The sequence below is a fragment of the Calonectris borealis genome, chromosome 29 (genome assembly GCF_964195595.1).
Source record: "Calonectris borealis chromosome 29, bCalBor7.hap1.2, whole genome shotgun sequence".
In the NCBI taxonomy this organism is placed as follows: Eukaryota; Metazoa; Chordata; class Aves; order Procellariiformes; family Procellariidae; genus Calonectris; species Calonectris borealis.
Window position 1 is genome coordinate 3,744,395 of NC_134340.1, and position 14,099 is coordinate 3,758,493.

The 14,099-nt window shown below is 54.0% G+C and overlaps 1 protein-coding gene across 9 annotated transcripts in view; it reads left to right on the top strand.

Moving 5' to 3' along the window:
* Positions 1–12,077, top strand: part of OTUD7B (OTU deubiquitinase 7B) — a 38,964-nt gene extending 26,887 nt beyond the window's left edge. For 7 of the 9 annotated variants that reach the window (XM_075176359.1, XM_075176361.1, XM_075176360.1 and 4 more), the window contains 6 exons: positions 1,969–2,081; positions 2,710–2,837; positions 3,478–3,627; positions 4,457–4,571; positions 5,694–5,778; positions 6,778–9,513. In XM_075176359.1, coding sequence (XP_075032460.1) covers positions 1,969–2,081; positions 2,710–2,837; positions 3,478–3,627; positions 4,457–4,571; positions 5,694–5,778; positions 6,778–8,085 — 1,899 coding nt within the window. In that variant the 3' untranslated portion in view covers positions 8,086–9,513. Of the gene's footprint in view, positions 1–1,968; positions 2,082–2,709; positions 2,838–3,477; positions 3,628–4,456; positions 4,572–5,693; positions 5,779–6,777; positions 9,514–9,579 lie in introns of those variants that run through there. The other 2 variants (XR_012677642.1, XR_012677643.1) reach the window with 2 other exon arrangements.
* The last annotated feature ends 2,022 nt before the right edge of the window (positions 12,078–14,099 follow it).

Sequence of the window (14,099 nt, forward strand, 5' to 3'; positions counted from 1 at the left end):
GTGGGAAAACCCTTTATTAGAACCGTGTTGTGTCCAATATTGATGGAAAACAAATGTCACCTTCAGGCATTTAGGATCCAGCAGGATGGGATGGCCCCGCTGGGCTTTTAAGAGAAAAGTGACGCTGTGGCGTAGGTCTCTGCGGCGATAAAGATCAGCAAGATGCTCCTCGGTCGAAGAGTGGAGCAAACTCCCCCACCAAAAAAGGAAATTCATGAACTTGCCCCATTAAAGGCTTTTCGACGCGGTGACGCAGCCCCCCAGGCAGGGACGTGACTTTGTCAAGGTGGAAGGTTACCCGCTGGCCTCCCGGGGCGCGGGACGGCCCCGCCGTGTCGAGGCGGGTTTGTGAACAGGGTAGACTTTTGTTTCCACCTGACACTGAAGGATGTTGTTTACTCTCCAGCTTCCCTTTTATTTTTGGAAGGGCACAAAGATCCTTATCTTGACAGCTTGAAAAAATACGTATTTCCCTGTTTGAAGCAGAGTAGTTAATAAATAATCAAGATTTTACTATTAAAAGCATGCTTTTATGCGTCGCTTTAAACTGCGTGCTCCAGAATTAGCCGTCGGCGAAGGACCGTGACTTGCAGACTTGAAAATACTCGGGATATGGGATGTGGTAGTGTCACGCCCTGGTCGCGGCCCTCGGCGCAAGCCGGAGGGTCTGGGCAGTAGGTGTGGGTGTCGGTGGTGCAGCGGTCCAGGAACCGCAGGTACCGCTTACGCGGTTGGCTGGAAGCCGAGGCTTCTGAGCGCCTTTCCAAATAAGCTCTGAAAGAAGCAGCCCAGGGTGAGGGATGTTGCTCTGAATTTCACAACCTGCCCTGGGTGCAATATTCTCCTCCCGTGCTTTCCTTCGCACGCTTTAGATCAGCGATGAAAGAATTCGTGTTGACGACTTAACCGGGAGTGGAGAAACTTAATTAATACCTTAGTGAACAAGTGGAGAGCTGAACGTGGCATCGTGACTGCTGGTGCACGGCTTGAAGGTTTTCTTGGCAGCTTTGAGGACTTAGGATGTTGTGTTTGGATGCTGGAGCTCCGATTACGGAGCCGGGAAAAGGAGGAGGAGGGTAAGGCTGCTGCCCTTCCCGTTGCGTTTCGCAGCTTATGACCTTAAATACGGCAGGCTTGAGCTTAGCTTTTTGCCCGGTCTTGTGTTTTTAAGGTATTTCTCCCCTTCCTTGGGATGAATGTGGCTTCTGGTGCCTTTCAACTCCGGGGGTGTCTTGGAAGCTATTTGAAAAGCTTCTGCGTTAAGGAAAAAAGGTGCAATTCCTGAATCTAATACTCGATGCAGGCTGTGTAAAGTGGGATGGTTGTACCAAAAGCAGCATGTTCTGTAGAGGGACAGCGGACGGCTTCAGGGCATCGCAGCTGTTGGAGGAGAGGGCTGCGCGAGGGTTTCCCTCGCGGTGGAACGCCGGTTCGGGCTCCGACGTCTCACGTTGCACGCGGTGCAATTGCCGAATGGACGTTTTGCCGTCATAATGTAAGGAAATGTGAGTAAAATGCAGGTTCGCCGTGCGTTGAAATACCAGAGCAACCCTTGAACTGAATATTTCTGGATGCTATGGTGTCTGTTGTTGTTTTTTAAAGGAAAATAAGTTCTAAAGGCAAACCTGTATTTTAGCGAGTCAAATAATCTGTCCCCCTGTCTCCTGTCAATAGATTATGTTGTCTTTAATACTGGAAGGATTTAGTGTAAGAGTAAAGGTTTCCTCTCACTCTGTGGGTTGAAATGTTTACTTCCACCCCGCAAAAAGGCAAATTTCCGTATCGGGCAGATTATCTCCCCGGCTGGCTTGAGAACAGATTTGGAAATGTCCACTTTTTTGCATAATACGTTGATTGTTTTTGCATAAATCCATAGAGAAAAGTTGTGGCTGCGTGTATAAAACTGCACTGAAGAGATTGGAAAATATTTCCTGTGAAGATTTTTGGGTTTTATTTGCCATTTTCCAGTCCGGTCTTGTTTACACCGAAGAGGAGTGGCAGAAGGAGTGGAACGAGCTGATCAAGCTGGCATCCAGCGAGCCTCGCGTGCACTACGGCACCAACGGGGGCGGCTGCGGAGGGTACGTTGGAGGGGACTGAGTTAAAAAATAATAAGTCTGGATGTAAAACACAGCGAGTATCTTCCTTCGTGTACAGCTCGGGATAATTCTCAAGGGGCAAGGCTGGGGATTGCTGCCTTGGTCCGGCTTGTGGGGTTTTAAGGGGAAGGATGAAGGATCACGAGGAAGAACGAGAGGTCCGTACAGCATCCCGGGAAACGATTTAAATGCTACGCGACCCCTTTTGTGGGGTAACTTTGAGCAGAAAACTAAGGTTTTCTCGTGTTCGTCATGTTGGTGGTTCTGAAATGAAAGTAATAAACAGAAGGTGAGGATTTCTGCAGCGCTCGCTCTGTGTTTCAAGGGCACTTTATTGCCGCAGCCGTCCCAAACAAACACCACTTTTGAGGCTCTTTAGATAAGAGACTCCCACGCAGCAATGCGGTGTTTTCTGGGTACAACCCTTGTCTTAGACTAGCACGTTTTTGGGGATCGACATCTAAAATCTGAAATTAGAGCTGAGATCACACTTAATGCTGTTAATATGATCCGCCTCTACCTGACTGCCTATAAAGACCCCTTCCTGGTTTGAAAAGCAATGATTAAATACGCCAGGAGTAAAAATTAATTCCTTTCTCATTTCTCAAAGTGTTGAAAGCTCGGAAGAGCCGGTGTACGAGAGCCTGGAGGAGTTTCACGTTTTCGTCCTCGCCCACGTGCTGAAGAGACCCATAGTGGTGGTGGCAGACACGATGCTGCGGGACTCGGGGGGGGAAGGTAAGGATGGCACTCTCTTTGAAAAGTCTCCATGACTTATGCGTGCTCAGGCTGGGTGTTTCCTCCCTGCTGCGCGCTCTCACGGGGTCTTTTTGCTCAAGGAAGCTGGATCTTGAATCGGAGAGCAGGGCACGGGGCGCGCCGAGCTGCTGCAGGGTGCTGTGGGTGATTCCCAGGGAGGGTATGAGACACACAGCTCGGCATTGCAGCCTGATCTTTGCTATTTCTAGGAGCATCCGCGTGATGGGGGTTTTTTTCTACCTCTTTTGCCCCCACGCGTGTGCGTAGTGATGGGAAATTCCGTTCCCTGCGTGTCGTATTTTCCACTAGCAGACTTAATTTCCTGTCAGAAAAGATTAATCAATTACCATCATTCTGTGTGCCAATTTAAGTTGTCTTGTGGAGGAGTGAAGAAGGGTTTTTTATAGAAAGTAGAGGTTCATCTTGCAACTGTGTTCCTCCTGGTGTAAAATAGATGCCTATTTTGGGTTGTGGTTTTTTTTAGTGTCCCTCGAGCTGACAGATAATTGCAGGTGAAACCTTGAATGAAGCAAACAGCTTGTTCTGGAGCAGTTTCAGTATAAACAACTCTTAACTCTTTAACCTATTACAAAAACTAACTGCCCTGATTTCTTTCCAGCCTTTGCCCCGATTCCCTTTGGAGGGATCTATCTTCCCCTGGAAGTCCCAGCCAACAAATGCCATCGTTCTCCGTTGGTACTGGCTTACGACCAAGCCCATTTTTCTGCCCTGGTATCTATGGAGCAGAAGGAACCCACAAAAGATCAAGGTAGGCGCTAAACAAGATTTATATCAACACAGCGTGGAGAGCAGCGCTGCGGAGAAGGACTTGGGGGTGCTGGTGGGTGAAAAGCTGGACGTGAGCCGGCAACGTGCGCTGGCAGCCCAGAAAGCCGACCGAATCCCGGGCTGCATCGGCAGCAGCGTGGCCAGCAGGGCGAGGGAGGGGTCCTCCCCCTCTGCCCCGCTCTGGTGAGACCCCCCGGGCGCTGCGTCCAGCTCGGGGGGCCTCAGCACGGGAAAGACCCGGACCTGTTGGAGCGGGGCCAGAGGAGGCCACAAAAATGATCCGAGGGATGGAAAAAGGCCGGGAGAGCTGGGGTTGTTCAGCCTGGAGAGGAGAAGGCTCTGGGGAGACCTCACTGCGGCCTTTCAGTACTTGTAAGAAAGATGGGGACAGACTTTTGGTAGCGACAGGACAAGGGGGAATGGTTTTAAACTGAAAGAGGGCAGATTCAGACGAGATACAAGGAAGAAATCTTTTACGCTGAGGGTGGTGAGACACTGGCACAGGGTGCCCAGAGAGGTGTCCCCATCCCTGGGGACATCCACGGTCAGGTTGGACGGGGCTCTGAGCACCCTGCTCTGGTTGAAGATGTCCCTGCCATGGCAGGGGGTTGGACTAGGTGGTCTTTGAAGGTCCCTCCCACCCCAAACCATTCCGCGATGATTCCATGATCCCAAGCGTTGGCAGTCGCTGTGTGATTTGGCGTGACACCAGTTGCCATCGGAGCTGATGTTGTTCCTGTTGGGTGCTGCCAACGTGCCAGATTTTGTCCTTTCGGGCATTAAAAGTGGGCTTTCTCTCCCTCGTGCAGCTGTGATCCCCCTGACAGACTCCGAGCACAAGCTGCTCCCCGTGCACTTTGCCGTGGATCCCGGGAAGGAGTGGCAGTGGGGAAAAGACGACAGTGACAACGTCAAGCTGGCCAGGTTGGTTAACCGCAGACCGGCGCGGTCACAGCTGGAGGGTTCCGCGCTCTGTCCCCAGCTGGGGATTTCTTGTGTCCGCGTGGAAGCTGTACTCGGGGTACGAACCTCTTCGGGGGGATGGAACAGCTTTTTCTTTTACGCCGTTCTCCTCTGATGCCCTGATCTCGGTACGGTTTGGGGAGGATTGTGACATCTCATCAGCTTCGTTCCCACAAGGTAAAGGATGACGGCTCCAAATCCTGGAGCCTCAGACGAGGCGCAGCTCAGAAACAAGGAGCAACGGAGGGATCGGCTGTCGTATTCCCACACAAAAAAGGTGTATTTTTCCATTCCGCCAGCCCCACTCGAAGCTAGCAAGTATTCGGAGCGTGGGCCCTGGAGCTGGGAGGACGGCTGGCGGTCAGACACCCTCCTATTTTTGACTCCGACTTTGGGCAAGAAGTGTCGTGGTTTGGTAGCCGCGAGTTTCCTGTTTTTGAGCCAGAAGTCGGCAGCAGTGGGTGCGGTGGTCAGAGAGCTGGAAGCATGACTTGTCCGTCCTCTGAGTTTGGGTTAGGAAGCCTGGAAACCTCCAAGATCAAAGTGTTAAAATTCAGCGGGGGTTTTACCGATACAGTATCTCATTTTGCGGGGTTTGGAGCCAGCAGAAAAGACTCTGTCCCTGTGTTTGTAGTGGAAAGAATTTTTTCTTTTTTTTTTTTTTTGACAAGTGGAAATTTTTGAGAAAACATCTTTACTCTTTTCTGAAGTTGTTTTTGTGGAGAGGAGAATCATTTTGAAACTAGCTCTATTTAGATCTGTGACGTCTGCTTTTTTGTTACTTGTCTCAGGTACAAGTAAGATTATTTGTCGAGTTCATTTTAATTCGTCGCAAGCTTGATTTTGATATTCAGGAATCTTCTTATTTATTCATTTGGGATTTAATTGAAAGGCTTAGAAGGCTACAAAAATGTTACCTTTTGTATCGCTGCTGTCTCGATGCAATTTTACCTGTTGTGTTAAAACATGCATTTTAATATAAAGACGACCAGCAAATAACTGTAAATATGGAGGAGAGAACCTCAGTTATTCAAATGAAACTTGACTCTCACTTTTTTTTTTTATCCTTCTTTTAAATTTTAGTGTGACGTTATCACTGGAAGCGAAGCTGCACTTGCTGCACAGCTACATGAATGTTAAATGGATCACATTGCCTTGTGACACGCAGGTAAAGAGACAAGGAGGATTTTCGTTACTCTTTAATCATTTAAAGCTCCTTTCTGCGGGGCAGCAGACGTGAAGTGCTCAGCTGGCTGGCTCTCCTTCACGTGAGGTTGTCTGTGCCTCCAGAAATTGCGGCTAATACTGCGCTGAGCAGATGAACGACTTGTTTTTTGTGCGCGTGGTTTTTTCCCTAGAGCTTTTCATGCCTTTTTTTACTCTTCATGCAACCTCGAAGCACAGCCCTTGTACATCCCGCAGGGCAGCCTCCCGTGGAGGTGGCTGGCAGGGAAGACGACGCTGCTTGCTCCAGGGCAAACACAGACGGTTGGTTTACGACCACCAGAAGCTGCCTTGAGGCACACGGTTTGACTGGAGTTTTCCTGGGACCTTTCCTCGGCAGGAAAACTCCCGTCACTTCCCAAATCTCCGTGGCGGTGCGTTGGCAGATGGCGGTAGCTGCCTTGACAGCACGGAGGGGTTTTTTCCTCTCCCCTTTTTAGGAGAAAAGTCCCCAAACTTCAGTGTGAGCTGTTTTGGTCTGTCTGAAACTGCCGAGGTGTCATCTCTGTAGCAAAGCTCGAACGGTGACGGTTTGGTTGTGCCCTCCTTAACTGGCCACGTGCTTTGCTTAGAAATACCGTGACCCGTCCCCGTCAGCCTTACCGGTGTACGAACCGTTGACGCGAAGCAACGGAGGATGCCGTGACCCCAGGGAAGCGGGCGCCAGCTGTGCCCACCGCACTTTTGGGTGACCAGAGGGGGAATTTGTTGGCCCCCTCCTCACCCTCTTCTTCTTCTCTAGCTTTTCCCCTGAAGCCTTGAGCAAGCGAAGTCATTTATGGATGTGCGGGACGGCTGCTGGGGACCTGTCACGCTGAGTGTGTTCGAACGTTGTCCCCTCCGTCCTCGGAGCAAGCGCCTACTTCTCTGTTTCACCTTCAGCTTGAAAATGCTTATCTGGGAGCTTCCTGGGCTTTGATAGATGGGTTTTCTTTCTCCCCAGGCACCTTTGGCCCAGCCGGAATCCCCTACAGCCTCCGCGGGCGACGATGCTCGTTCAGCTGCGGAGTCGGGAGAGTCGGACAAGGAGTCGGTCTGCAGCAGTTCAGCCAGCAACGGTGGCAGCAGGGGTTGCAAGGACAAAGAGAAACCAAAGAAAGACCGAGAAAAGGATAAGGAAAAAGATAAAAAACGGGCAGACTCGGTTGCCAATAAGCTGGGCAGCTTCGGCAAGACTTTGGGAAGTAAGCTAAAAAAGAACATGGGTGGCTTGATGCACAGCAAAACCATCAAGGGAGGGGTGAGCAACGGGCAGGGAGATACCTTGGAGAAGAAGAAGAAAGGATCCTTGAAGTCAAGGAAAGGCAGCAAAGAGGAATCTTCCCAAGGAGACTTGTCAGCTCCTGTGGAGAAAACCTGCCCGGGTAGAGCAGCCCCCGAGAAGCCGCCGGACCCCTACAAATACAGCAACGACGTCAGGCTGAGCCTGAGCATCCTCCGGGCTGCCATGCAGGGAGAGCGCAAGTTCATCTTCGCCGGCCACCTCAAGACCAGCAACCGGCACCAGTACCAGGAGGAGATGATCCAGCGGTACCTTCTGGATGCCGAGGAACGCTTTATGGCCGAGCAGAAGCAGAAGGAGGCGGAGAAGAAGGCGCTGGGGAGCGCTGCCCCGGCCAAGAAGCTGGAGCCGGAGGCGAACGCCCACAAGGGCGAGGAAGCGATGCTCAACCCCGCTTACCCCCAGCCTCCCCCCGCCTACACCATCCAGACCCCGGATCTGGCCATAGGCGCTAAAATAGCAGCTTTTCCCTCCGGCTATTCGGGCGTTTTCACCTTTCCCAGACCCTCCGTGGTCACCAGCACGGAGGGATCGCATCCCCCCAGCTATCAAGACAGCAGGCGGCAGGTAGCCGGGGGGTCCTGCAGCAGCCTTCCCCCCTACGCTACCTTGCCCAGACACTGCGCCCAGGCGCGGCCGAACCCCTACCAAACCAGCCCTTCCCACCTGGGGAGATTTTCCCCCACGGACACGGACGTCCATCCCACCTACCCGCCGGAGTGCGACGGCTCAGCCTGCCTCCCCCCGCACAGCAACGGCTACAGGGAATACCTCGAGCAGGACAGCTCGCAGAAAGGAACGCCGGCGGACAAAAATAAAAGCCGAGTTCTTTATAACGTTCAGCAGACCAAATGCAAGCAGCCGAACTGCAGTTTTTACGGACATCCAGAAACTGGGAATTTCTGCTCCTGCTGTTACAAAGAGGAGCTGAAGCGCAAGGAGCGGGAGGCTCTAGTGCACAGGTTCTGAGCGCCCCGCCCCGGCGCTGCTCTTGGGACCCATGAAAGATGGGGAATGCAATAATATAGATATATTATTTTTTTTTTAAAGCCCCCCCTCCACACGCTCCCCTCCCTGTCGGTGGAAGGAGGGAGCGGGGATTTGGCTGGGAGATGGGATTTGGCCGGTGTGATGGAGGTGGTGCAGGAGGGTGGCGGGAGGGAGGGGAGGCGAGAGAAGCCCCCGCTGCCGGGGAGCCTGCGAGGGGGAGGAGGATGCTTTTAACGAGGCTTCTCCTGGCAAGAGGTGACCAGGATCAGCGAGTTTGAGAGCACAGGGTGGAAGTGGGGGGGTTCTTCAAAACGATTCAATAAACCAGACCAAAGCTTTCGGAGGAGGCGAGGGGGGAGCAGCGCCCGCCGGGTCCCTCCAGCTGGACTCCGTCACCAACTGCCCAGAATTGAGGGAGGACGCCCCAGGAATTTCAGTTTGAACGTCACAGACCTTTTAATTGAGAGGTTTTTTTTTTTTTAAAAACACTGTTTTTATTTTGTATTTCTTTTTGCTGGTACTGAGCGAAACTTAGTTGGAATTGGACGTTATTGGGGTGTTTTTTTTTTTTTGTTGAACTCATCCGAGCCCGGCCCCATCGGGTGTCTCTGAGCATCTCCGAGCCGCAGGCTCGGGGCTCTGCCCTTCCGACGGGCTCAGCTCTGTTTTTAAAATGTTATTTTTAAACTCTTCTTGGGGTGGGAGGGAGACGGAGGGGGTGGTCACAGTGCTTGAGTGGTTTTGAGTTTTTTTTTCCTGCAGAAGTACTGTGCAAAACCGTTCTGTTCGCGGTACGGTCGACCCGACTTAGTAAGAATCGAGACAAAAAAAACCCAAGGTCAGTGTCTCCGCCCAGCAATAACCAGCGGCGTGGGGACGTGGAGAGGACAAAGCATCCCGCAGCTCCGGGAGGTAAATCCGCAGCGGGCTGCCGGGCGCTTGCAGCCGTACGTGGACACCCGCGCCCGCGATAACTCTTTCTACTTGAGCAAGCTACTGCCGTACTACCTCTGTTCTGCTGAATCAAATTAACTCGGCTCCATTTTGCTGAGCCACGTAACTGACCTTAGGCTGAGGAATATTAAAAGATATTTTTGATAATAGGGCTACAGAGCGAAACGTTAAGGAAAAAAAAATGAACCCGTCACTAACTCACAGACCCGACGTGGGCCGCTACGTTCCCTTCTCCCCCGTCCCGGCCCCTGCGGCGTAGGGTGAACCGTACGCTCCCGCGCACGTCTTGCGGGTGGGTTTAACTTTAGCACTGCAATGTTTGCACAGATCTTTTTTTTCTTTTTTTTTTTCTTTTTTTTTCTTTTTGTAACTACAGCTCCCCAGCCGGACTCGATCCTGTACACAAGGTTCAGCGTTTTACCACGTGAAAATAAAACATGAATTTACCGGTAATTCGAAGCTTTACAACATTCCCTCTTTTTTTTTTTTTTTTCTTTTTTTTTAAATTTTGTTTTTCAGAAGGCATCAAACTATGCAATCCCTTCCCGTGCTGATCCTGCCCGCTGCCCTTCCCGGGGAGAAGGGAGGAGAGAACCGGGCAGAGGAGGTGGAAGTGTACTTAACCCTGGAGATCACCCGAAGCCTTATTCTCACAAACACACTAAGGCTTGGTTCCAAGTACCAGTTTTACCAGTTTAATGTCTAGCTAAAAACCCACAAATTAAGGCCTTTTCTAGAGGAGGCGGCTGCGCGGGGTCGTTAAGCGTGGTCCTGACGAAGCCTCTTGTCGAGGGGTTGTAGATACCCCGGTGCTGGGTTAACTCTGATTTTAAGTTGTTCTCTTTGGGTTTATGAAGTCGCCAAGCGCGGATGAGCCTTGCCCAGCTGCGTCCTGCGAAAGGGCTTCGGTGTCCGGCCGATGCGACCGGGGGTCGGCACCCGCTCCCGTGGGTGACTTCGGGGTGGCTCCCGAGTCCTCTCATCTCGGAGCAAACGCCAGGTCGGAAATCTTCCCCCAAATTCGGCAATTCCGACGTACTTTCACCCGGGGGAGAAGGTACAGCCCTGGTTAAGCGCCGCAGGCTCTCGCCCCGGTTACCCCGCGGCGATCCCTCGCTTCAGCCCAAATATTAAGCTGAAACGTTTAAAAAAAACCCAAACAAGATCCTCACTGTATGGGGGTCGCTTGGTTTACAGACCAACTTCTGCCGCTTATTTTTCCTGCGATCGGAGCGGCAGCTTTAGTGCGGGGGCGGGGAGCATCCTTCGGCTGCGGTGGGAGCGGGGGATGCTCCGGGCCCCCCCAAGCAGAGAGCGCGGGAGGAGGGGAGGCAAAAGCCGATGATGCTTCGCCGGCGGTTCCGGGGTTTTTTGGGGGGGAATTTCTCTCCCTTTTGGTTAACTCCGTCCTGCCGCGGGGCCACGCCGATGGGTGCCGGAGGTTGCGTTGCGGTGGGAAGCGCCTGGCGCCGGTTTTCGGATCTGCTCGCTGGAAGGGGGGTAACAAAGCACCGCCGGGAAATGTGGGGTGTTAAAAGAGCGGAGGTTTGGGGGAGCTTTGCGTTAGTCTTGTAGACGCGACGGAGCTGTGCGTGACATCGTCTTCGGGGGAGCGAACGGGGAAAGCCGGCAGCAGGTTCCCCACCTGGGCGTCCCCCACCATCTCGCATCCCGTAGTGCGGAGATGCTGTCGCTCTTCCTCCTCCCGAGGCGCTTTTAGGGGGGGAAAAGCAAGTTTGGCCGGGCGCTTCGGTTCTTGGTGAAGTTTGACCCCATGGTGGTCCCTCTCCGAGGAGCGGGTGAGCCCCGACGGGGGGATGCAAACCTGTCCCCCGCCCGCGGGCGCCGGGAAGGGAGACGAGAAACGGGCTCGTGCGCCGCCCGCCCGGCGCCGCGTTGGGGGGAAAAGGGCAAAGCTCCCCCAAAAAAGTTGTTCTGCGGTTTGGGGGGGGTGGACGCGCGGCCCCGCAGCCCCGGCGCGCGCCGGGGGATTTTGCAGGGTCTTCAGTGCCCGGCGTGGCCGGTTTTTATCGTGGTTAGTAGAATTCGTAGCTTTTTTCTAACATCCACAAAACCCACCCCTGAACTTCAGGCAAGGATGAAAAATCTTTGAGGAGTGGTTTTTTTCTATGAAGGGCAGAGTTTTGGCTGTTCCCCAGGCGCCCCGCGGGTCCCACCGAAGCGGCTGCATTTCTTCAGAACCACGAAGGATTTTTTCAGGTCGTTTTTGTTTCCTTTATGGTGAAACTAATTTTTTTTTTCTTTCTTTCTTTTTTAAGGGACTATTAAATAGGAATTATATTTATTGAAAGATGATATCTACCATCCGCCGGGTCCTTTCCATAAACACACTAAAGCCACTGCCCACGCGGTGTTTTTGGGGCGTGGGACTAGGAATTTTTCTGGCACCTATTTTTTTTTTTTTTTTTTTAAAGCGGGGTGGGTTGGGGGGGGAGAGCGAGAGCGACTCGAGCTCCAGAGCACCTTTCCTGGAGGAAAAGCACCAAACCTGCCCCCAGGAGGGTTTTTCTGCCATCGGCCGGGGGCCGCGGGGAGGGGACGGGGAGGGGGGAGGCTGCGACGTGATCCCGAGGTCTTAAAATAAGTGCACTTAATGGTGTCGTGGGACAAACGTTGCTGCCGTCAGGCCCTGGTGCAGTAAAGGTTTTCTTCAAGGGCGTGCAAAACCCGTTAAGGAGCGGTTTATTTTGTCGTACGAGCGTTTACCTTCACTGACGTCGCCCGGCCCCTCGGGGGGGAAGGCTGATGGGATGCTTTGGTTATCACTAATCCTACGAGAAGTGACCTGAATTAATTCTGCAATTGTTTATTCACAGAAGACTTTTTTTTTTTTTTTAAATTAAATATTAAATTGATGATTTTTTTTTTTTTTTTTTACTCCTCGTGAGCACCGCTGTAGCGAGCACTAGATGGCGCGTCGCAATCGGGCTGTACACCGCATCCTTCGTTTATGCTACCATAGATTCACTGACAATAAACAACATTCAACTAATTAAGCCCTGGGCAGCGGCCGTGCCTCTTTCCTCCGCTTCACCCCCGGGGCTTCAACCCCCACGGGCTCTGGGCGTCCCAGCCCTTCGTGCCCCAAATTCCCTGCCTCGGGGCTGCTCTTCATCCCCTCCTCCATCAAGATATGGGGGTTTTCTTGGCTTTTGCTCCGCTGTGGAGCACAGCATCCTCTTTCCTGGGGGCTGGGGAAGATTTCCCTCTCTTTGGGTACCAAATTCAGGCTGTCATTTAAAAAAGAAACCCCACCGACCGCCCCTCCGTCACCACTGTTGTCCGTCCTCGCTGATTTGCGGAGGAACCTTTTCCCCGGTGGCATTTGAAGGCCGGCACCCAGGGATGCTTTAAACAATTTAATACCCAAGCAAAGCTTTTGCACAGCGTGAAGATGACACCCAGCTGCTTGCTGGCACGGGGCGTTTTGGATGCTGAAGCTGAAATGGGTTCAGAAAGAGGAAAATTCACCGCGAAGATGTTCATCACCAGCCCCAGCTTCAGCGGTGCAGCCCCGGGGCAGCGAGCGGGGAAGGGCGGCTGCGTCCTCGCCCCACGCCGCTGCCGTTTGGGGGGTTTGGGGGTGGTTGGAAACGCGTTTCGCGGGGAAGTGGGAACCCTTTGGGGATGGGGCGCCGGGAGCGCTTTCCCATGGGATTTCTTTGCATTGGGATTTTGTATTCCAGCTCCCGGTGTTTTTCCTTCCTCCCAGCATCGGCGAGCGGCCGCACCGTGCCCAGCGCCACGTCGGTGCCGGCTCGCCCCTGCCGGCCAATTTTCCTCCGGTTCTCGGGGTGGCCCGGGCTGACCCCGAGCTGGCGCAGACGCTGCCCTCGCCTTGGAGAGCAGCCCTGGGTTAAAGCCCTGCAGGAAATTCCTCTTATCCGCCAGGTGCCGGAGCCAAAGACCCGGCCAAGCTCTCCCGGGATGCTCCGCCGGGTGATTTTCCTGCAAGAGGAAAATTGGGGTGCACGAGCTGCAGCCACCAAAGCAGGGGCTGCCCCAAAAATCTGCAGGCGAATACACCTCGAATAAGATTTTTAGCGTGTGCTCCGATGGTGCTGGGTTTCCCTTGAGCCGGGTTTGTGCCAGGGTTTATCCCGCCTTGTGCCGGCACCGGTGCCTCGGCTGCCCCGGTGCTGCCCCGGCAGGAGGAGCTGAGCCGAGGAGGTTTGGGTTTTGGGGTCCCCAGGGGTTTCATGGCAGTGGGGGGGGCCCCAGGGCCACCATCCACCTGCTGCCAGCAGCGGGGTCAGGGGCCCCGGGTCCCTTGGCCACCTCGGCGGGGTTGGGGCCAGCGGGAGCCAGGCCGGCTTGGCACGGGTGCCGGCGGCGCGCTGGTTTTTCCGGGGTTGGGAGGAGAAGGCCGTGCTTCGGCGATGAGTCACGGAGCAGCTCGTTCCTCCCCGGCCGAGCAGCCCGGCCCTGTCCCCAGGAGAGCCCGGGGGGCCGCGCGGGGCCCCGTGCCACCGGCAGCAAGGTGTGGGGACGGGCGGGGGGTGTGGGTGGACCCCTGCCCTGCCCAGTGCTGCGCGACCCTCGGCTGGCGAAGCATCCCTTTTGGGGTGCCTGGGGCTGTACGTACCCCGTGCTGCACCATACAACACTTTTGGGGTGCCTGGGGCTGTACGTACCCCGTGCTGCACCATACATCCCTTTTGGGGCGCCTGGGGCTGTACGTACCCCGTGCTGCACCATACAACACTTTTGGGGTGCCTGGGGCTGTACGTACCCCGTGCTGCACCATACGTCCCTTTTGGGGCGCCTGGGGCTGTACGTACCCCGTGCTGCACCATACATCCCTTTTGGGGCGCCTGGGGCTGTACGTACCCCGTGCTGCACCATACGTCCCTTTTGGGGTGCCTGGGGCTGTACGTACCCCGTGCTGCACCATACATCCCTTCTGGGGTGCCTGGGGCTGTACGTACCCCGTGCTGCACCATACGTCCCTTTTGGGGCGCCTGGGGCTGTACGTACCCCGTGCTGCACCATACGTCCCTTTTGGGGCGCCTGGGGCT